The sequence below is a fragment of the Henckelia pumila genome, chromosome 1 (genome assembly GCF_033568475.1).
Source record: "Henckelia pumila isolate YLH828 chromosome 1, ASM3356847v2, whole genome shotgun sequence".
In the NCBI taxonomy this organism is placed as follows: Eukaryota; Viridiplantae; Streptophyta; class Magnoliopsida; order Lamiales; family Gesneriaceae; genus Henckelia; species Henckelia pumila.
Window position 1 is genome coordinate 72,538,299 of NC_133120.1, and position 25,608 is coordinate 72,563,906.

The 25,608-nt window shown below is 33.4% G+C and overlaps 1 protein-coding gene across 1 annotated transcript; it reads right to left on the minus strand.

The window, feature by feature from the left end:
* Positions 1-21,673: 21,673 nt before the first annotated feature.
* On the minus strand, positions 21,674-25,608 carry LOC140888340 (3-hydroxy-3-methylglutaryl coenzyme A reductase 1-like). Its single transcript, XM_073296023.1, has 4 exons — positions 24,488-25,608; positions 23,715-23,896; positions 23,016-23,362; positions 21,674-22,265 (listed from the first exon to the last, which is right to left on the minus strand). Exons 1-4 carry the CDS (start codon positions 25,426-25,428, stop codon positions 22,023-22,025), a joined length of 1,713 nt encoding a protein of 570 aa, XP_073152124.1. The 5' UTR covers positions 25,429-25,608; the 3' UTR covers positions 21,674-22,022.

A 25,608-nucleotide genomic window follows, 5' to 3' on the forward strand; every position in this document is an offset into this window, starting at 1 on the left:
TCTCTCGATTCCTTAGCCTTCTACCTTAGATCTAGGGAATTCTAGGCGTTCCATTGGGAATCCGGGAGCTGCAACGCGGTCCAGGCGTCGTAGCGGAGGTGTGGCCTAGTTTTTAGGCGAGCAACAGCAACGGGCTGACGACGGACGCATGTATAGCTCTTGTTTTCTAAAAATATTTAGGATTAAGAAATATCTTAGGTAAGGCTTTTGGAGTAATATAATGATATTAGTATCATTTCGCAGTGTAGTGCGGACTATAGGCGTGGACCTAGAGCTGGTAGAGCTTGCCTAGTAGTTGAGGTACGAAAGTACTGTTTGAGATATCCTGATTGAGTATGCATGTGATAAGTGCATTTTATGCACTTAATTTATATATGATTTGACTTGACTTTTGTGATGTATCGAGTGGATATTATGCGAATTTGTGGTTGTTTTTGTGAGTTGCAAGGAATTGAAGAAAAGTAGCAAGAAGAAGCGGAAAGACGAATTATAGACATCAAAGTTCAGAAAATTACTGGGGATGCTATAAACATTCAAATCTGATCTCCACCATTCATAATAAAGATTAGGATTTTTTAAGCTGCTGTCAAAATTTCAGCTCGATCCGATGGCTAAAACTTTGGATATGATTTTTTCAAGAATGCTGCGCGCTGGACACAAGCTGCAGCGCCCCAGCGCCATAAAACTAGTGCTCCAGCGCCCGACTTTTTTTTTCCGAGAATTTTTTATGCCGATCAACGCTCCAGCGCCAGATACTAGCGCTCCAGTGCCGTCTGTACGAAAAACCAACAGAATTTTGAAATCTTAAAAGTCTCGATTTCACGAGCTTTATTCGACGGGCTTCAAGGACATATAAAAGAGAATAATCGGACCTAGAAGATGGAGAGACACACGCATCACACAAGGGAGTTGCACAACACAGACACAACAAGTGGAAAACAAGAGAACCACACACAACTACGCATTCAATTAGGCTTGGGATATGGATTTGAGACGTGAGAGCGAACGACAAGGGATAATCGAATCACACGACGGATGAAATTCATCTGGGGATGAACTGTGATTTTTATTATCTGCCTTGATTTATTATGAGATTTTTGAATATGTCTAGGTGTTTAACTATTTCATTATAAACTTATTAGTTGTTTCTAGAGATTGACGGATCTTGATTGGAGTTTCATGTTTTGACTATTATTTTGCCTACTATTATTTGTTCTTAACAATTTATTTGTGTATTCCTGCTTTGATTGTCTTTCAATTACTTGATCAATAATTGAATTGTTATATTTATTTGAAATCTAGCACTCGAGAGAGACGATTTTGAATAGGATCATAGGAAAACACAACCTAGGATTTTTGTAGAGTTCGAGAGGCTTACAAGTTCCTTTGAGGTCATTGAAAGAGAACCATAGAACTTGATTAAATTGTTTTGTTGTTTGATTTCTGATATGGATATCGAAATTAGCATTAGAATAATAACATTTACTCGGCACTTGAGAGAGGCAGTAAATAACAATTAAGGGTTCTTGGCCTATAAATTAGAATAGATGATATAATCAATTGATATGATTTACATGAATTAAAATCGAGTGATATCTTGTATCTAGAACCCGTCTCAGATCGTGTACCCAAAGCCATCCTTCAAATTCTGGATTCTTTATTTTATTTTATTTTAGTTTATTAAATTTTAAACTTTGATTTTCTAAACAAAGTTGAGATTATTTTAATTACAGGACTTGGTGTGAATATATATTTTCAATCCTCGTGGGAACGATACTCTACTCATTATATATTAAAACTTGACACCGTGCACTTGCGGGCACAAAAATACGCAACAACATGTATTATGTGTTTGCATGATTTTATGTGCATATTTTATTATATGACCGTATGTTGCATTCATATTACATTTCGAGCTATATCTTGGGATATTATAGGGTTTTATCATATCCTATTAGTGGATGGACTTCCATCGATTTGGGTTCGGAGTGTCCACTGGTACTCGATATGGGAGCCACCTCCTGAAGCGATGGCACAGCATGCTACATACCAGGGCCCGATCTGTCTTTGCTATCTGATCTTTGGACTCTAGACTTAGTAGGCGGTACTCTTGCATTCATGAATTTATATGATACAACATGCTCATACTCTCGTGTTGAGCGTTTTATGCTCACGTCTCATACTTTGTGTATCTGGACACCCTATTTCGTGGGGCAGGTTTGCGTTTGGATGAGGCGGGTGGATCCAGGAGGGACTAGGTAGTGGATGTCCGGCTGGGTGTTTTGCCTAGGGTTTATTTACTGATGTATTTGGGATTATACACTGTTCGATTTGGTTGTATAATTATTTGGGTATTTACAGATTTCTTTCCTTGGGATTGTATAATGTTTATTGCTTCCGCAGTTTATTCTGGTTTACTGTTTAATTAAGTTAATTGCATGTTTAAGCTTCTGATTAGTAGGTAATCTCGGTAAGGGTCACTACAACAAATGTCTTTAGTTACAATATTGACCAGTCATTGTGTAAAATTCCTAGACACCTAAAAGAATGATGTAAGGAAAAGAAACAACAAATTTTTCTAGGGAATAGATCTCCTCATTGGTCGTTCACCTAACATGAAAAATTGAAATAATGTCTAATGCATCAATAATTGATTTGATTTCTGAAGCAAAAAAACCAATATAGCTCAAATTACTCAATGGTGTCGTGACTGCTTGTACTGCTAAGAGTGAATCGGATTAGATGAGAACTTGATGGTAACCTCTATCTTGAAAAATGTGGATTCTTTCTCGAGTTGCTAATAGTTCTGCCATGACAACTGAGTTCAGTTTAGGGAGGTGACTTCCCAAAGCTTCCAGCATTTGGCCCTCATGATTGAGAATTACTCCAAGTGCCACAACGAATATTCTCAGCGTCCACATCTAGTCTGACTTGACCCATCGTGGAGCTATCCATCGTTACTTCTCACTATCTTATTATTCTAAGTAAGTTATAGTTACCATTATCCCATTATTCTAATATAAAATAACAAATTATAAATAAATTTAAATTTACAAAATCATATTTGATGCACATGCAACACATGTGCTCGATTGAGAGCCAGCCCTACGGGGAGGACACCTAGGCCGCTGCTTAGGGCCTCCCCTTAGGTGGGTCCTTATATATAATTATATTCAAGGGAGGTCCTTATATATAATTATATATATATATATATATATATATTTTTCTTCTATTCAAAACAGTAGATAGGCCACGAGCCTTTAATTATTTGTTTAAAATTTTAAACATTGTCATTTTTTTGTGTTTTTGCTCCTCTCTTTATTTGTGTACAAAAGAAAAAAAAAATCTCTTTCTTGGATACAAAGTTCTCTTTATTCGTTAAATTGCTTCATTCAAGTGAGTTATATTGCTCAAATTGGGTCAATTATCATGTCACTTTTTTATTGATTTTGATTTTTCTTGTTTTTTTGTGTATTACGGTTGGTGTTTTAAATCTCATATCAACAATTAATCTTTGTTAATATTTAAATTATTTTTTATTTGTTTTTTTAGATTCGCATTGTGAATTATGACGGGAAAAATAAAATTTAAATCTGGAAGTTCAAAGAAGAAAAAGTAAGAAATGCAAGTGATTCTTACAAAATCTCTCACTGGGTCCATGAAAATTAAAAATACATAAAACCTATTGTTTCTGTTGTTGAAGATTTGACAATAATACAAATTCGGATTTGGATGATGTTGTAGTGGGTACTGATCCAATCTTTATTGAGAGTGTCAATGATCAAAATTTGAATCTTGAGAGTATAGTTGCAGATCAAATTTTGACTGAGAATATGGTTATGAATGATGAGATTCAAATAAATAATAGTCGTGAAAAAACTGAAATTGAAAGATATAATAATAATGGAATGGGGGAATGTAGATGATACTAGAAATTGAATGAAAATATAGATATGATTGGTGAAAAATTAGATGATTTATTCGATCCGAGAAATCGAGAGAATAATATGCCTCAAAGAAAAATTGATTTGTTAATAGAGAAAGGCCCAAAGAGAGTTATGGATATCGTGTATCCGGTTAATGACCAAGGTAGAAGATTCAATGATAAACATTATAGACGATATTTGTCAAATGGGGATAAACTTGATAGATCATGGATAGTGTGCTCTCGGAAGAAGGATAGAGTGTTTTGGTTTTGTTGTGTGTTATTAAAAAAAGATAAAGTTATTTCAATTTCTTTGACAACAACAACTATGGCTTATGGTGATTGAAAAAATATTCATGCGAGACTTAGTGAGCATGAAAGAAGTACTGATCATATTAATAGTTTAATGAATTGGATGGAGGCAGAAACAAGGTTGAGAAAAAAAACGAACAATTGATTTTTCGAATCAAAAAGTCATTGAGAAAGAAAATAGATTTTGGAGAGATGTTTTGAAGAGAAATATAAGCATTGCAAAAACTCTTGCTGGCAGTAATTTGGCATTTCGTGGAAGGAAAATATTGATGATCATAATAGTGGAAATTTTCTTAGTATAATTATAATGTCTCAAAACTCGAGGATGCTACTAAACATACATTTTTTAAAGTTTGGGAAAAAATTTTAGAAATAAAATATTTATTTAAAAGAGGTAAATGTGCACCAATAATTTAATGAAATAATTCTCAACATTAAAATAAGAAAAACTTGTTTTCCTTCCAAATAAAATAAAACGTGCACAGTAAAACATCTCTTGTGACAACACGTTTATGCATCTTCTGCCCGCCCGTCTGCTCCTCTTCAAGTCCGACTCCAAACTCATCAATAAAGTCATTTAGAACATCATTACCTGCACCATTAAAGTATAGTGAGTCTAAAAACTCAACAAAAATATACGTACAACAATTGTGTACAAACTTGAAACTTAAAGTAATGGGTATGAGATACATGTGGCAACCATCATTATGAGCACATTATTAGTTTCTCGTGATCAAGGATTCGTTGTAAAACTATCATATGGTATCGGCCATTTAAAATTTCATTTTTTGAAAAGGTCTTCCCCGGAATCCCAGGGCGTCATTCATATCATTCCATCTCGTGAGCACGTCATTTGAAATGGCCCTCCCGGAGATCATCCCAAGAGTCCAATCTTGTATTTCTGTCCCGTGAGCACAAAATTTGGAAAGGCTCCTCTGGAGTTTATCCCGAAATATCAGTCTCGTATTGCCACCACAAAGTCACATATAACATCAAAATATTTTCATGCATCATCACGTTATAGCTTCATCATTTCATGCTCTTAAAATTTTCATGATAAACGCCATGCATGTTTAAACTGATGTAAACTCATTCATATATATAATATTTCATAAGATTTCATGACTTTCATAGTAAGCATAGCTTTCATGAAAAAATATAACATATAGATGCATTACATAGCTTAATCGATCACGTCCGTCCCGGTCATCTGAATTTGAAACTTTTTTTGATAGAACATCTTAAAAAAACTTAAAATAGCTTAAAAGGTCATAAACTTGTATTTTGGACTTCAAATGAAAAAAAAAATCTTGGAAAAAAGTTTTCCCGTCAGGACGGAAAATTATTTCCGCCATAACGCAGGTCGGCGCCAGGGCGTGAGATAACTCGCGCCCAAGCGCTTCCCCTCGCGCCCAGGCGCAAGAAATTTGCGCCTAGGAGCGAAGCAATCTGCCTGGGTTTTCCAGGAAGGTCGGCGATGCACGACTTGGACGAAAAAGCAGTCACTCAGACCTCTTTCGACCCGATTTCGGCTCATTTTTTAGAAAAATATTCACCCACACTTTGAAAAGAATGAGTATACATCCGAGAGATCATCAAAACTTGGTAAACGCCCATTCAAAACATCCATTCATTCAAAAGTTTGATTCAAAACTCCACAAACACCATACACACACCAAAATTCTTCAATAACTTCTAAAATCATAAACTTCTTTAAACCTTTGCACCCAAAAATGTCGAGAACGAATCACGCTTCTCAATTTCATAATGTATCTTAAAATCTCATAAATCATGCATAATACAACATATACACATCAATACACATGAATTTTCATAGTAAAAATATTTATACTCTTGAATGGTGATTTTAAAACATAAAAAAACTTGCCTGGTCGTTTGAAGTTTGGATTTAACCTACACCTTGGGAGCGATCTAGCCTCGAACACTGAAAAACTTTGCCCTAGCTTGAATGCAGTTTTTGAACGAGAGAAAATAGAGAGAGAAGTAGGCGGCGTGAGAGAAAAGAAAAATATGAGAGGAAAGACACACTCAGAAGTTTGTAACTAATGGGCTTGGAAATCAGCCCATTAGTTGCAAACACCAACTTTTTAAAATTCACTCCCTATATTTTTAAAATAAACTGCACAAACTTGAACTTAAGAAAAATATAAAATATTTTCTATTGACTTCCTTTGAAGGTCAGTCTCGTTTCTTCAGCCTAGTATTAATCTCCAAACCTGAAAAACATTTAACTAACTCGCAAAACATTAAATATCAGGCATAGACATAACATCACATAAATTAAACATAACTTTAAATTTCCTAAGTAAAATACATGAAACCATATAAATCATTTAAAATTTTCGTGATTGAGCTAGTGAACTTTTGGACCTTATAATAATTCGGATGATTGCTGATTTTGATACGATCATGGAAGATCACCTTCGACGCATCTGAAGAAAGGAGACCCGTCGTGTCCATTATTTTGGTCATAATGTTCAGAATGAATTAATGCTTTTGTTAGCATGAGTGATTAGGAATAAGATCATTGAAATCATTAAAGGGGCAAAATATCTCTGTAATTCTTGATTGTACTCCGGATGTTAGCCATGAAGAACAAATGTCTCTCATATTGAGATGTGTTGATGTTTCCAGGACTCTTATAACATTGGAAGAGTTCTTTATTCAATTTTTGAAATTTGTTGAAACATCAGGGGGTGCACTTTTCAATGAGCTTAAATATGTTTTGGGAATATTAGAACTTGATTTTAATGACATGAGAGAACAGTATAGTACTAAAAGAATATCCAAGGGCATTTTGCACCCCATGTAGTTTTCATTCTCTTAACCTTTCCCTTTGTAATATGGCCATGAGTTGTGTTCAAGTTAAATCATTTTTTGGAGTGATATGAAGAATATATAAATTATTCTCCAGTTCAACAAAGCGGTGGGAGGTCCTTAATTCTTAAATTAAAATCATGGTCGTTACACGTTGGGAAAGTCGTCTTGTTTGCGTAAAAGTTGTAAGATTTCAAGCTCCTCAAATAAGGGATGCACTGTTACATCTAGTTGAACATAGTGGTGATGCAACAACAGTCAGTGATACATGGTCTTTAGCAAATTATGAAATTCGAAGCTTTGAATTCCTTTTGGGCATGGTGATAAGGTTTGAAGTATTGCAAAAGTAAATAAATTCAGCAAGATTCTCCAAAGAAAGTATATGGTTATTGCTGAGGGTATTAGTATCTTAAAGGTTTGATTATCTTTTTGGAATAATACACAAATTTTGGTTTTGAAGCCGTGAAGAGTGAAGCTGAAAAGATTTCTTTAGAAATGAAGGTTGAACCCATATTTCGTGAAACTCATATTCGTCATAGGAAAATACTTTTTGATGAAAATTCTCGAGATAAACCAATACAAGGAGCTGAAAAATATTTTCGAGTAAATTATTTTTTGCAGATAGTTGATCATGAAGAAATTTTTGGATTTTTATTTGACTTGAGCAAGTTGAAAGAAGTAGATGATGAGAGTTTGAACAATTCATGTGCTGCACTTGAGAAATTTTTTTAAACATGAGGATGTTTTTGATATTAATGCGCTTGACTATTTTTTGAATTGCAGTTATTGAGGAAATCATTACCGGATTGGATTACCAAACCACTTGAAGTCTTGGAGTATGTCAAAAATTTTGAATTATGGGTTTCCTAATGCTTGGATAGCTTATAGAATATCATTAACCATACTGGTTACGGTAGCTTTTGCTGAAAGAAGTTTCTTCAAGCTGAAGTTGATAAAGAACTACCCCCGATCAACTATGTCACCAATAGATTGAATGGTTTGTCAATATTTCCTATTGAAAAAAATATGGTAGCTAATCTTGATTATGATGATTTAGTTAAAAAATTTGCACAAAAGAAAACGCGAAGAGTTTGAACATTTTGTTATTATATTTAGTTTATATATGTCATTTCTGATAATTCAATAAATTTATGTAGTATATTGGTTTATTAAATTAGATATTGGTGATCATTATGTTCATTTTATTATTAGTTCGTACGTAATATTTTTATATTTAACCAAAAAAAATTATATAAACCTTAAGTTAGCCTAAGGCCTCCTATTTTTTAGAGACGGCCCTGGCTCGATGTACTAGTGCGTGTGTGTGTGTGTGTGTATACATATATATACATATATATATATATATATATACATATGGGTTTCAATTTTCGAGTACCCACAAGTCGGGTACCTAAATTTTTGGATTGGATTCAGGTAGCTAAATTTGATATCCGATAGATCTGGTACTCTACCCAGACTAGCAGAACCTAACGCTAAAACATTTTCGTTTTTCTATTTGATTTTGCACCCCACGAATTACGGGTGATTCTATGCTACACCGGGTGAGATACACTCCTTTTGTGTTTTTTATTAAGATGTTCACGCGAACATCTTGCTGAAAAAAAAATCATATGGATCCCGTCTGTACTTTTTTTTTCATTTAGCATGATATTTTTTGTTGAACATCTCAAAAAAATTAGAGAGTATTTCATCCGATGTAGCATAGAATCACCCACCAAACTGACGGCTTCACATCATAATATATTTCTCTCAGAATGATTTTACATTGAAAGCACATTCAACCTCTTCAACCACGTGGTAACTCTCGACAATCTTCAAGATGAATGAGAACTCGTATACATATATCATATTTAAGATAAAACAAACACTTTCAAATATCATATTTGTTGGATGTAATAATTGTCCCTGCTAGGTTGAACGATCGAAGTGCTTGGGCTGCTGTGCGGTTTAAAAGATTTGAGCGAGATTAGCCAAGGTTATGAGTTCGATTCCCATTAATTACAAAGAGTACAATTATTGGGAGGGAGATTAATTGTTGAGATGCAATAATTGTCTCTGCTAGGTTGAGCGATCGAACCATATATCATGTTTGGGCTGCTGTGCGGTTTAAAAGATTTGAGTTGCACCATTACCACCAGCTATAGCTTTTGTTAAAGCGACAAACGCTCGAGCCTACAATATCTTCCAATATATTCAAAATAATATTTTCCAATATCTTCATCATATCTTTCCAACTATCTTCTCGTATATTCAAAATAATATCTTTGAATGTTTTTATCTTATCTCCATCTTTTATTTTCACATCTTTAAATTCTCTAATAGATTATCATCAATATTTCTAACAAATAATCACAAATATTTTTTTACATCCTTCCAAAATCTTGCAACCTAATATTGTTAATTTTATTGAATTAAATATATTATAAAAATATATTCAACCAAAAATACCATTTTTATTATCTTTCCCTATATATAAAAAATATGTCCTTAGACACCATTTTTTTTTTACCCAAATTGCCCTTATGTGATATGGATATTACACTCTTGTTTTTTTTTTTTAAATTTCGATATTTCAAATTGTAGTTTAATCCTTCGAATGATATTACTCTTATTTGAATATAAATCAAATTAATTATAAAAATAGTATATAAGCACGTAACACGTACATCAATACACTGATAATAATAAAGAAAGACAATTTTTCTTTCTCCAAACGTGTGATGTTGGTTATAATGGAGGAGTTTGAAAAATATTTTATTTTATTTTATCTAAGATTAGCACTTTTTTGAACATGGTCCTTAATTTCAAGAAATCATCGCTTTTTTAATAGCTTTTCTTGATAATTTTTTATTGCAAAAAAAATATATGAAAGTTCTTAACATCGTTTTCTAACTATTCAATAACTTCCATCACTTTGTCCAAGACTTTAAGTAAACGTCAATTGCTGCGAGAGGTTTGCATACGCCATCTGATTAATAGGCTGAGTCCTTAATTTGTGCGATCAAATCGTTGACCGTTTGGGGTGAATTGGTGGGAAATTTGTTAGATATTTTAAATCGGCTCGACGAAGGCTATGAAACTTGTATGTATAAATTTGGACAATCATCTCTCTTTTGGAGTGAAGTTAGACATAAGTTCATAATCTTAATATAGTATTAGAATTGAGGCTCACAGTTATGTGTTGGGATGTTTTAATGGGTCACCCGTTAATATCTTATGGGATTAGGGCTTAGGCTCATCATTATGTATTGACTACCTAATGTGATAATAAATACTCGGGTCATGAAAGATAAATCATATATATTATTTTATTATCTAGATACCCGAATATCTAATAAGATAAGTAAAGAATATTTGATAAAAAATAAAAGTTTGATTCAACTAGGAAATATTTCCTGTTGATTGGACTCTTATAGGCTTCACCTATAAATATCAGGTTTGATATATTCTTAACAACATTGAGAATATATACAATCTCATATACATATACACGACACACCTTGTTGCATACCTTTTTCTTACAGTTTTTTTTTCCAATAAGCCCTATATTAACTTAGGCATCGAAGTGGTCACGTCGAAAAACTCTTTTGACGCCCATTCACGAGTCGTTTATTGTGTGTAGAGGACCAGTTGAGTTACGAAGCCACGTTGAAAGGGAAAAAATCTGGTTGGAAAAAGTTATCATGTCTACCCACTTTTTCTGGTGTTATCATTTGGCGTCGTCAGTGGGAACTTCGTTCTATCTGAGACATAGATATGGTTTTCACAAGGAGAAAAACACGTGAGAATGATGAAGAGCAGAAGTCGGAGGCATCAACGAGACCTCCGTCCCGTACCAGGAAGAGGTCCGGGGGGGAGAAAAAATACCCGAGGAAGATGAAAAGGGAGAGAAGGAGGGGACGTCGGAAGAGTTAGGGAGCAATACAACGCCGAGCAAAGCATCCTTGCTAGGCAGGTGCGAATTTTGAAGGCAGAGATGAAGTAAATGAGGGGGAGGGGACATGGATCTTCTGGGAAAAAAACACGGCTTTTTCACACGATATCGTGGATGAGCCGTTACCCCACAACTTCAAGATGATGAGGATTTGTGACTATGATGGAAGCATAAAGGGGACGGATGACTCGAGCATACAATAAGAGAGTCAATATGTGGAATTTCCAAGTAGGAGAAGAGCTCAGCCAGCTGGGAACGTGGGAAATCTGGATCCCAGGTGGGAGGGTTGGCGATGTCTGTGGGAAATCGAGTGTAAGATGTTGATGAGCGAATAGGAGAACATGGGTTTTCGGATTTTCGCATGGCTAGTACATCAGCCAATTTGTGAAACCCAGTGGGGAGAATTGAATCAGGTTCAAATTTTGAATGCATATTCATAATTATGTTTTCTAGGATCTGAACCGTGAAGATCTTTATTGGTGGCTTGTAGGATCAGATTTTGACCGCCGAACAAAAGCTAATCATCTCACACAGTTTCTGTATGAGTTTTCGGATTTTCGCATGGCTTGCGCATCAGCCAACTTGCGAAAGTCAGTGGGAAGAATTGAAATGTCGAATCAGGTTCAAATTTTGAATGCATATTCATAATTATGTTTTCTAGGATCTCAACAGTGAAGATCATTATTGGTGGCTTGTAGGATCAGATTTTGACCGCCGAACAAAATCTGATCATCTCACACAGTTTCTATATGAGTTTTTGGATTTTCGCATGGCTTGCACATCAGCCAACTTGTGAAAGCTGGTGGGAAGAATTGAACTGTCGGATCGGATTCAAATTTTGTATGCATATGTGTAATTATGTTTTTATGATATTAACGGTGAAGATCGTGATTGGTTTCCTGTAGGATCGGATTTTTACCTCCGAGCAGATGCTGCTCTTCTCACATTGTTTCTATACGTTCTGTTTGAATAGGATCTAGCAAAAGATCTAACTGTTGGAATTATTCAAAATTTATACAATATGCTCATGGAATTTTGATTCAAATTCTGAACGGTGAAGATTTTTATTGAAGTCTTGAAGACTCAGATATTTATGGCCGAACAGAATCTGTTGTTCTTCTTGCATGGGTTCTGTGCGGCATTTTTTAAAACGCGATTGCGAAAAATAGCCGTTGAAATCTTCTGAAATTGTGTTTGCAAAACATCTTGTTGCATATTTTGGACGGTAAAGATTGGATTTGATTTCCTTTTAGAGGTGGATATTTGCGAGTTCCAAATCTAATTAGATGAGAACGAGGTGGATTTTCTATAATAATTTTATTGTGATACATCATGCATTCAAATTATTATTATTTTGGATTATTTATGCATTGGTTTCGTGTTTTGGTGTAGCACTCATAATATATTATATTCTAACTCGGTCACATATTATGCCCCTTAAGTCCGAGTGAATGAGGCCTCGGCACAATATTTATGGCTCGGTCCCTGACCAAGCCTCGACACCATCTTAAGCCCGGGTTAATGAGGCCTCGGTAACATTTATTAAGCCCGGGTGAGTGAGGCCTTGGCACGGTATTTTTGGGTCGGTCTCTAACCGCATCCCTTAAACCCGATTTATGGCTCTGTCCTTGACCCTGTCCATCAAAGCCCGAGTGAATGAGGCATCGACACTATATTTATGACTCGGTCCTTGACCCTATCCATCAAAGCCCGAGTGAATGAGGCCTCGGCACTATATTTATGACTCGATCCTTGACCTTGTCCATCAAAGCCCGAGTGAGGGAGGCATCGGCGCTATATTTATATTTCGGTCCCTGACCCTTCCCCTTAAGACCAAGTGAATGAGGCTTTGGCACCTTTAAACCAAAGTGTATGAGATTTTGTCACCTTTATGCTCGAGTGAATCGTCATTATACCTTTTGGCTCGGTCTCTGACCCTACCCACTTATCCGCAATTATTTTTGAGAAGGACCTATCCGGGTCGAGACCCACTTTTTTTAAATCAAGACAGCGAGTGGTACTCTAGCCCGACTAGGAGGGGTGACTTGTGATCACCAATAAATAATCGGGTCATGAAAGATAAATCAAATATATTATTTCTTATCTAGATACCTGCATATACAGCAAGATAAGTAAAAAATCTTTGATAAAGATGAAAGTTTGAATTGAACTAGGAAATTAAATTTTCCTATTGGTTGGACTCTTATAGGCTTTGCTTTTAAAATCAGGTTTGATTTATTCTTAACAACATTGAGAGTATATAAAATTTCATACACATATACACTACGCACCTTGTTGCATATTTTTTTCTTAAAGTTTTCTTCTCCAATAAGCCCTATATTGAATTAGGCATCGGAATGACCATGTCAGAAAACTCTTCTGGTGCCCATTCACGAGTCATTTATTGTGTGCAGAGGACCAGTTGAGTTACGTAACCATGTGAAAAGGGAAAAAGATCTGACTGAAAAAATTTGTCACGTCTACCTAACTTTTTCTGGTGTTATTATAATGAGTTATCGATTAATGTCTTGTAAATTTAATGCTCTAGTTATTTATTTCTGGACGTAGGCTAAGAAAAATATTTATTATATTAGGGGTGTTTTATATGTCTCATCTCGGCTAGATTAACCTTTTGGGAGTTGTATATATAAACTCAGACAATACTTCCTTCTTAAGCTGAATTTTGGGGTGAATTAACTGTTTGGGAGTTATCATAATGGGTTACCGATTAATGTCTTGTACATTTAATGCTCTAGTTGTTTATTTATGGACGTGAATGTGTGTTTTATATGTCTCATCTCGGCTAGAATAATCTCTTGGGAGTTGTATACATGGACTCGGACAATACTCCCTTTCTTAAGCTGACTTTTGGGGTGAATTAACTATTTGGGAGTTGTCAAGGATGGAACCAAGGGAAGACCCGTGGTTGCACTTACCCCTCTCGACTGTGCTCATTCTCTAGCTAGTACGTTAACCTTCAAATTTACAATAATTGTTATTTTTCTAAATGATTTCCTTTTTCTTTGACCTAGTTTTTGAGGTAGAGTTAGATCAAAATCCAATAATATTAAAATCATTGAGAAAAATACCCGCTCTTGTGTAAAATAATGGTTATTACAAAAATAAGGCAAAATACCCGACCAGTGGCAGAGTCCGCCACATGTGTGAGCGGACGTTGTATGCTGACATTTCATTATTGCACCGACCCCCAACAAGTAAGGGCATCAACAACAATAAAATCCCAACATGAGTTTTTTCGAGCTTCTCACTCATCGTTGCCACATCAAAAAAATAAAAAATCTCATCCAATTCTCTACCATAACGAAAAACACAAACAAATTTTTATGAATCCCACACTCAATTCAAATATTTCAACAATCAATTTATAAAATTTATATATTTATATATACATAATTTATATAATGATGAATTTTTTTATATGTATAAATTATAATTTTTATTAATTAAAAATTATAAAATTTTTAGATTTTTATTACTGGATGTATTTTATCATAGATGTATTTTAATATTTATTAATTATATTTAATAAAAAAATACTAAATATAATTTTTATTAATTTAAATATATGTTTAAAAAAATTATTGAAAATATATAGAACCCTGAATTAAAAAATAAAAACAAACTAATTTACAAAATACAACTATACACACAATTTAAAAAAATTAAAAAAAAAACCAATAGAAAGTAACGATTATAATAAAAATGAAAAAAAATTACAAAAGAAGAGGCAACGATCAAAAAAAAAAGTGTATATATATATAACCGTAATATGCATATATATTTTAAGTAATAATAAATAAATAAATAAATAAATAAAAGAAAACAAAGGATGCTTTTGAATTCAAGAGCGTCTTTTGCTTTGACAAGAAAAGTGCTCCTCATATGGGTATTACCCCAATGATAGATCTAATGTCCTATGATTTGGCACAAGGGGCAGAGCCACCCCAAAGGCTGGGGTGGGCTCCAGCCAGGGTTAATTTTTTCTTTTAATTATTAGTTATAATATATGTGTATTCTTAGCCCAAGTTAAAATTTTTAATTAGCCCAATATTTAGTCCAACTTATTTTTTGAAATATATTTGTGAGTTTTGTTTGGTTTGATTTATTAAAAAAGAATTCAAAGAAAGAGAAAACAGCTCTTCTTCCGGTCACGTTTCTTTCCAATTCTCTAAAAGTTAAATTTTTATCAATAATTTTGTATTTTCTAAAATTATATTTTGTTATTTTGAACTGCTTGATTTTATTGATGTGTATAATTGTGGGTTTCTTGTAAATAATTATGAAGTGGAATTTTTGAAATGACTTAATCTTAGTTTCTATGACTTTTCATGACATTTTTGTATTTTTTTTAATTGGAAAATGGAAATGGTTTGTATTTTCAAGTAATTTATTTTTAGGATTTATATATTTAAAGTTTCTTCGTTTCTTTGATCATAAATGAGGTGTTTTTGAGTGGTTCATGTTTAATTTTTTTCATGATGTATTATATTATTTGAAACATCATATTTTTCATTTTGAGTATATTGTAAGGATATCAATTGAATGCGATGGTTTAATATATTATATATATAAAACTTAATTTTTTTACAACCACCAACATTTTTTCGAAGTCATCTCACTTGAAACATTGATCACATCTTTAGTAGTTTATATTTTTTTTGTCATTATATAATATTTATAGTTATCATTAAATGTTTTGCGAGTGTTCCTTGATTATAAATTATAATTTTAATATATTTTAATTTTTAAATATTTTATTTTAATTTTTTTATCGAATCAGTCAGCCCAGGGTGAAATTTTTTTCTGGCTACGCCCCTGTTTGGCACGTATCATTAATTACGCTTATTTATAAAAATACGAACCATTAAATACGTTATTTGGATATTACCCTTGGTGTAAGATCTCATTAACTCCTTTTGTCATGGCAGCCCAAAGAGCTGTAATTGGGATGCCCTAACAACTCTAACTGGTTTAGTAAAAGCACCTCGAATGAGAGGTTTTCTGAAGTGGGTTCAAAAAATAAATCCCCAAAATGAATTCATTATCTTTGGGACAGTGGGTTCTTGTTTCAAATAATGAAGTAGGTTCAGAACTAGGAACATGGTTCATATTTTCAACGATAGTGGGAATGGGTGGGGTGGGCCAAAACACAAGTAGGGTTGGCGGGTGTGTGCAGCTGTCGTGTTTGTTAGAAATCATGTCTCTCACATTCAAAGGCGGAGGCAAGTGTTGGTTTGGTCACCTGGGCTTAAAGCCTGGCGATGGTCCAATTTTTTTTGAGTAGCCCAAGTATTATTTTTTTAAAAAAAAATTAGGTATTATTTTTGAACTAATAATATATTAGTCAAGGTGATTCAATTAAAAAAAATCAAGTAGCCCACAATTTAGTTTTCAAAACTAGTCAAACAAAAAAAAAACAAATTAAAACAAAAATGTGTTGTTCTTCATGTTTGCTCTTAACTTCATACGAATTCATTTCAATTGTCTGTCATTCCATTTTCACCTCTTCATTCTCTATCTTCTAAAGTTCTAAACCTCTCCGATTTTATATATAATGCTCCAAATTTTACAAAGTATGTCGACTAAATAATGATAGAGTTTGCATATAGATTGAGAAATATTTAATCTCTTTGTGGTTTTTTCTTGGTTTCTTTTTTCAGCAAATCCTACATTTTTTTTTCTGCTAAAATCTGTGTTTTTAGCTTTCATAGTTTTAGGGTTTTTCGCAAAAAAAAAATCTAGTTCGGGTGGAGCTGAAATCCTGGCTCCACCATTGCATCTAAGAACTCCGAGGAATTTAAATTTTTTGTATTTGCCATTTAAATATGTCTTGGATGCTCGTATGGATGTGAATACATAATTTAAAACATGTATAGTGGGTTTTAGATATTACCTCCCAAGCATATCACTCCTGAGAATGATTCCAACTATTCCAGTGTTTAGGTAAAGATTCTCTCTTCAAGTGTAGTTCACCAATGAATGGATCTTCTTTGCTTTGCGCCTCTATTAATTAAGTTCAAAGCAATCCAATTCTTACGTTAGAATACTGCACTATAAAATACTAGCGTAGATTAAAAACGAAACGAGAGGGAAGGAGAGGAACAGCTGATTTGAAGATGTACAAATCTGTTTAATAATAGAATTAAAAGATTTAAAACAAAAAAAAAAAAAAAACATGTTCACGAATCAAACGATACAATAAAAACATAATAATAAATTTAAGTAAAAGTCACATGATCAAATAATAACAACAACAACAATAATAATAATAATAATCCAATGAAGGATTCACTTAATTAGATAATAAGATTAATATAAACATATTGTTTATGTGGAGAGAAACGGAGTCAGAAAATTAAATTAAAAAATACGAAAATGAGTTTTATCGGATGAGAGAACGATGTAAATAATCATTCAAAAGAATAATTGTTATTCAACTTTGTGAAGTAACTTATAAGAGATAATGGGAAAATTGAAGAGGATGCTTGACGTTGATAAAAACAGAGTCAGATAATTTAATTAAAGAATGTGAAAATGATTTTTTAATCGGATGAGAGACATTGTAAATAATCATTTAGAAGAATGATTATTATTCAAATTTGTGAAGTAACTTATTAGAGAGAATGTGAAAATTGAAGAGGATGCTGATGTGGATGAATATAATTGGAGCCTCTTGGAAGGGCATATGTGTATATAATGTATATTCACAAATCACTCTTGAAAGGAAATTTCAAAAATTGAGTGTTTATTATTTATATTATAAACACTATTTCAAAAATTGAGTGTTTATTATTTGTATTATAAACATTATATGTATAATGATATTACATCATCACATCTTATTTATTTAATTATATAAATGCAAAATTTAATATTTAAAATATAATACATAGAATAACACATAATATAACATTATGGATTATTAATAATCTTTATATAAATTTATCCTGTCGAATTCTACGTTCTTACTAATCATATTTTTTATCCATCTATTAATTATAATTTTACATCAATCAAATCATTAATTATTTATCTTACATCAATCAAATCATTAAATTTAAATTATTATATTATTCTTAATAAATAATATTATTTATATTTTATTTATTGTTAAAAGGATAAAATGATAATTTATCATTTTTATATAAATAATTAGGATTAGGATTGATTAGGTGTGGTTTCAGGCTTTCCAATAACATCAACAATCGTACATTCAAATCATGAAAAAGGTTGGATCTTTTAAATTAAAAATAAATGAATAACTCGTTGAACTAAAACAAAAGATATTGACTAATAACAACGATGTAACTCAAATATCTTAAATCAGACGACAATTCAAGCATCACATGCTGATCGTTCAGGACCATACTAATAACAACGATGTAATTCAAATATCTTAAATCATACGACAATTCAAGCATCACATGCTGATCGTTCAGGACCATACTCGCAACCCGAGGGATATGAACGAAAATTGACATATCATACAACTTAACTTCTCTTCAACTTGAAAATATATACCATAACAATCAAAACAAATTGGCAATCATAGATGTTTTTTAGACTTTATTTGAAATCAACACGTTATCGGCGCCACATTGTTGTCGGACCCTCAATGGTCCATTGGTTCTGCACCACATTCGGACAGAGCATTTAAAAATTCTACGGTGGAAACTGGAATCCGACCCCATTTATTAATTTGCACTGTACCAAAATCTAATCGTGCACGTTGCATTATGTATGGTCCCTAATTCACTCACGTGAATCCAGCTACATTTTCCTTTCGAAATATTAAAGAACCCAGCTACATTTTTGTCGATTTTATTTTTATATAGCGGCTTTCTTTTTGATACGGTATCGTCTCACAGTTTGATCGACTTGAACCATAAACGTAGCGTAAAAGTAATACTTTAGCCATATATAATATAAAAAATAATATTTTTTTATAAATTGAATCAAATCGAAGATTTATTTTATAAAAATAAATTGTAAGACGTCTCATAGAAATTTGTGTTATATATGTAATGGGAGAGAAATCACCAAAAGATTTCAATTGTCATATGTTTCTATATATATATATAAATAGTCTATAGAAGATATATAGATAGATAGATATGGTCAAAATGCAATCTTTAATGGGTCATCAATGTCGAAAACTTTAAATTCTTGGTAATATTGGGTCTCGATTTCAATCTGAAAATAAGTTTATGAAAACTTGGACAGACAAAAATTCACATGTAAGAAACATTTCAATATTTCAAAATATGTTATTAAGATTAATAGATCATTAAATATAAAGATTTTCTTAGAGTTGGTATTGAAAGGTGAAGAAAAGCAAAAGTTTCATGCACATACAACTACTATAAGACCTGAATCTTAAAAAATATTATTTTATGTTAAAAATATTATTTTTTATTATATATATATATATATATATATTATTGACCCGTTTTACACTCTCACATAAGACCTATACGTAAGATATAATGTATAAATATTGAATAATATACAATTTTTCTTATAGTTGGTATTGAAAGGTGAAGCAAGGGTGGGTGTAGGTCGGGTTCTGTTAGGTTCGACACTTTTGATCGAGCATCTGATATATAGGGGTAGTATATCGTATCATATTGAAAACAGCATACTGTACATTGTATCGAAAATTATGCTATAAGAAAATTTATATCGATATCGTACTGAAATTTTCGGCATGCTGATTTTTGGTATACTAAAATTTTCGATACATATAACTAGCATATCGATTATACCGAAATTTTACGGTATATCAAGATTTCAGTACGATATCGGTATATATTATTTTATATCGAAAAAAACGTTATATTTTTTTAAATTTATAAATTTATTGTTTAAAAATATTATATATTTTTAAATTTTTATACATTATTTTTGTATTTCGATATACTGATATATACCAAAATTTTCAAAATTCTTACTGTTATCGTACCGAAAACTTCGGTATCATTACCTTATTGTACCATAATCTTCGGTTTTCGTTATGATAAACTTGATATACCGAAAATTCGATATTTTTTCTCATCCTTACTGACATATTGGATGGATAAAATATTATCCGATCGACTATGATCCAACAAGAACATATACCGTTTAACTTTTTTTAAGTGATGATATAACTACAATCCACAATATATTATCGAAACATTAAATTTAGATTTTTCGATAATATAATAATATATTATTTATATTCCTTTTGATGAATAGCGGAGGAATTGCTAGATATTAAAAAATCTACAATTATTTATATGAGAAAATTGAAAATTATTGTCATGTCTACTACTAGGATATCTTTTTATTATTTTGTTAGCACAGAAATTTTATTTTATTTTATATAAAAATAATTTATATCATTTGTTATACATGTGTGTGTGAATGTAATATGCATTTATTAGATATATTAAATATGTTGTATTAAGATTGAATTTATGAAATACAAGATATAAAATCTTTATAAAATTTGGTTATTTTTAATTAATGCTACCGATTATACATTTACTATTAAGTATTAATTATGATATCGTGATACATGTGATGTATATTGTAACCAAAGCTTTTCATATACTTTTATACTTTTAAGTCACAACTAAAAAGAATATAAAATAAATAAATAAATAAATAGAAAAATAGAAAAATCAATCACAAAGTCTTGATCTTTATTAAATATTTTATTATTATCGTTTTTATAGTTTTGTTACTTGGATATTTACGTTGATAAATTTTTTATGTCATATTTATCTTATTGGTGTTTATATTTCATATTTGTATTATAATAAATTCAAAAAAGTTTGAAAGTCATGCAAAGAAAATAAATACAATAATTTTATGGAAAATTTCAATAAATAAGGACAAAATAATATTTAATTAAATCTAAAAAAACATTTATGATTATTTATTTTTAAAAAGAAACTAAATTTAATGTTACATAAATTGGTTTTGATAACAATATTTTATTATTACGGGTACCCGATTTTCTACTCAATACCCAACCCGGCATATAAAACTCGGATTCGAGCATTTCTTAAAATAAAATAACCAGAGCCGATCAGGTAGGGTAAGCCGTACCAGATTAATCACTCTTAAATGAAGTAAAAGCAAAAGTTACATAAAAATATGTAAGGAGTTATTATGTTTTTAACAACAATAATAAAATGAGACTGTTTTTCAAAAAAATAATTTAATTTATCATGGCTATGTACTAGCTCCAAGTCCAACCCAATTGTTGCCTTGTAAAAAAATTGATAATAAAAGCTAGCTAGCATGGTTGAAGTCTAATGCATTCATCCTGGAAGTTTATATATTGTTATCTATTGTATTTCAAAAAGCAACGAATGTGGGTTCTTATCTTAGAAAAAAAATTAAAATTAAAATAATAAAAATATAATAATCATTTACAAGAATGCTTTAACAAAAGATCCTGCCACAAGTAACATATTTGTCGGCAGCAAATTTCTACGTCATAAAAAAAATAATGTTTGTGTGCAGTCGATGAATTTAGACCAATTCGGATTCAAGGTGAAGCCATATAAGATGCATGCATGGGCGTGAATTTACACCAAAAACCAAAACATAATTTTCTTCCACAAGTAAAATACATTACTAACATCAAACTTTCAATTATTTCACCAGATAACTTAACCTGTACAAAACTAACACTGGAATACATGTAAAAAAACAAGGCAACCCCCGATTCAAGAATCGCTTATTACAGCAACACCAAACAACATACTTTGATTTTCACTAAATGGGGAAGAAAAGAAATTTAACAGAATAAGGGAAGCTCCGAAACTTTCACAGACAAGTAGGGTTGCCCTTGGATTCTGATGGGGGGAAGTTATGTGCCAACAAGGTGCAGGGGAAGTTATGTGCCAACAAGGTTGCACGCTAATCCTTATCGAGACCCTTTTAGCAGCACGACTGACCCTCTGGAGCTCTATTCTCCTAGGAGCCAATTTTGGTGATGTCCCTGCTGGAACGGTTGTATTTCATGTGGCTTTTGATAAGCTGGCCAGCTGCAATAGCGGACATTAAAGAGAGCTCTCCGGCCAAGACCGAACCGGCAACGATGGCGGCCAGGAGCTGGGAATTCGAGCCTGGTGACTCTTTGCTTGCACCCTTTACACCAAGAAGGTTGAGGCAAGCTGACTGTGACGCCAATTGTGTTCCACCACCTATGGTGCCAACCTGGAAGACATGACAATGGGGTTCATGAGATGATACAGTATAAAGCTCAAATACAAATAAAGGGATTTGAGCTTGTGATCCATATTCAGAACCAGCAGAAACTTTGGATATTTAATTCTGCTAATGGCAAGAGTAAATCACAAGTTTATGTTGGCAAATAAAATTTAGTTCCCAACATAGTCAAGCCATTGCAAGAATGACAAAATCCACGTAGCTATCCAAATACAAGTACTAGCAACTTTAGTAACCATTTGACGTCAGTGTATTAAGTATAAATAGTAGCGGCATCTTAGAGTGATTGCCACAGGTCTCCTGGCATCTCATGTTTAAATACAAAAATATTCTAACAAAAATGTCTTTTGTAAATTAATTAGTTTAACAATTACGCCTTTTCTTTAATGAAAACAATTTCATAACTTCAGGGATTTCAATATACAGGGTACCATTTGGTGGAATGATAATTTGATAATACATTAATTATTTAGACGTACTAGTTTAATCCAACATTTGCCTTGAGTTCTATAATAATTTTTTTTAGTTATACGTCATTCTAATATCCATGTCTTTTATTTTACTATCTCAATAATATATATCAATTATTATTCCATCCCATATACAAATCGTTGTCTAACTATCATGATTATTTCTAAGAATTCAAGCAGATCTCAAAAACTCCTTCAAAATTTTACAGCACGTGTGAATGCGTGTACACGTGACTCATTAACTAGATATAAACCCAAATCTCATTACCTCAATGGATGGCATGGTCACGGAAACATGGAGATCTTTCCCGTTGTTAACGGCCTCCATCATCGTAATACAGTGAGAGCTTTCTATATTTTGAGCTGGATCCTGCCCAGTGGCTATAAAAATGGCCGAGACAATGTTTGCAGCATGTGCATTGAAACCACCAAGTGCGCCGGCAATAGCAGAGCCAGTGAGGTTCTTGAGCATGTTAAGCTCGACAAGGGCCGATACAGAAGTTTTCAACACCTTTGCTACCACACTTTCACTAATAACAGCCTCGCAAACTACCGACTTTCCACGTCCCTCGATCCAATTGACTGCTGCAGGTTTCTTGTCTGAGCAAAAATTCCCTGCATCAGTAATGAATAAGTTTGTCAGGCAAAACATGAAAAGATTGACAGAAATCTCCATCGTTGTGTTCCGAAGGAATGAAGAATTTTTACATTTGGCATCAGAAGCTAATAAATATGGCATAGAGTAATCAGAATAAAGAAAATGAGGAGAAAAACGACAACAAGAATGAGACTATTAAAAGCCATTATGGCGTCCATAGAAGGCCTAACATTTGACAAACCATGATAAGCGCTAGCAACGGCCAAGCAAAGGAAATGGAATGGAAAAGGGACAGCGATTAAATGGTTAATTTCTGTATTCGGGATAAATCGGGTAAAATCTTTAAAATAAGAGATAAATTGTACTCACCAGAAATGCCAATAACTTCCATATCAGGAAAATCATTAAGAAGGAAGTCTAAAACATTCTGAACTCCTTTAGAAACCATGTTCATCCCCATGGCATCACCTGTGCTACAGCTAAATCTAATATATAGATTTTTCCCTGCAATTGCACATTGGATACCTTGGATTCTTGCAAATCTACTCGACCTGTTCCAGATAAGAACATGAGAAAACTGATGAGAGCCTCAAAATCTTATCTACTCTACAGCACTAAATCTATATTTAATTTAATTTAATTTAGAACATATAAATGGACATATGCTGATGTAGATCATTGATTACACAGGAATCACCTCAATTAACAAAGTGGAAATAACTTTTTCTGTAAAAAGATATATATCTTTCAGAAATCCAACTTTTTCTGTAAAAAGAAATATATCTTTCAGAAATCCAATCTTCGTTGGATTGATGGAACATAGAACAGTATCATCAACAGAATTCTAGGAATCCAACAACTACAGAAAAAAAGTCAGAAATGAATCCGAGAAGGTGACATTTGATGACAAGAATTTCTATAACAAAGACTGAAAAGGATTAATCACTAAATTCTTTTTCAATTAAAGTAAAAGGTCACACCCCCTCCATAGTAAGCAAATCAAGACACCTAATCTCAATCACAACTCGAGAATTTAATCCATTAACTTTTCAAACAAGCTACAAATCTACATGCATGCAACTTCAAAGAAAACATCAGTATACTAATTTGGGGGGAAAAAAAGCAAGAGCAAAAGTGCTTACTTATTGAAAACAACGGACAGCGTATCGAAATTGAGAGGATCCTCCAAGAAGAATTTCAGCTCGGCCGCTCTCTTGGCGGAGGCAAACCTCACCACCGGAGCTCTGGTCATCCCATCTCGGAGAAGCACACACGTAGCACCCCCAGATGCGAGGATTGCCTTGCACCCCCTGTTCGTGCTAGCTACCAAACACCCTTCTGTCGTCGCCATCGGCACCGTGTATTCACAGCCATTCAGCAACAGTGGGCCGGCGATCCCAACCGGAAGCTGGACATACCCCACTGGCATCTCGCAGCATTGCCCCAAAATCGAGTCATAATCAAATCCCTCCAAAGGTAATCCCTCCATGGATCTCCCAGTCAGCCGCTGGAGCGCCTCCCGACGAATCTTCGCAGCCCTAAAGCAATCCCCGAGCTTTGACTCTAAAGAATAAGACGGGATTTCTCCCGAAACAACACATTTAACGAGATCCTCGTCATCTTGCGGAAGTTCCATGAGTTTGGGCTTGGAAGGAGACGGCGGTGGCAAAGAGCAGTGAATGCTCCGATCTTCCTGGATAATGTCGGGAATGAAGCGTTGGGGCTGATGATCTTCCCCTTCCTGTTTGGAAATGAACGACTGCACAAAGTCGATGCCGAAGAACCCTAGGAGGTATATGAAAGACGCGATGAGACAAGTAATGGCCGCAAGCTCAGAGAGTGAAAGGACGTGGAGAGGAGTGGAGTTACGGATCTTGTCACGCCAACGGCGTAGGAGGAAGTAGGATACAGAGAAAAACAAGGTGAAGAAAATGCCGTTGGTCAGGTAAAGCGGAAGAGGGAGAGCGTCCGACGCTTTAGGGGAGGAACGGTGATCGGAGGAATCGCCGGAGGCCGATGAATGGCGGGGTGGAGGAGGAGAAAGGAGTGGCTTGTATCTGGGCGGCCTCCGGCTGATGTCCATAGCTTCGGCGGTGGAGAGTGAAATCGGGGGCGGCGGACGGCGGAGCGATGATTTCGGGAGGAAGGGCTGTGTTTAATATAGAGATTGGGAGAGCAGTGAGTACAGCCAGCCAGGCGTCAAACGTGCTCTTCTCAACGTTTTTCTTAATTTTCTTTTCTGAAAACTAATATTAATTTTTTT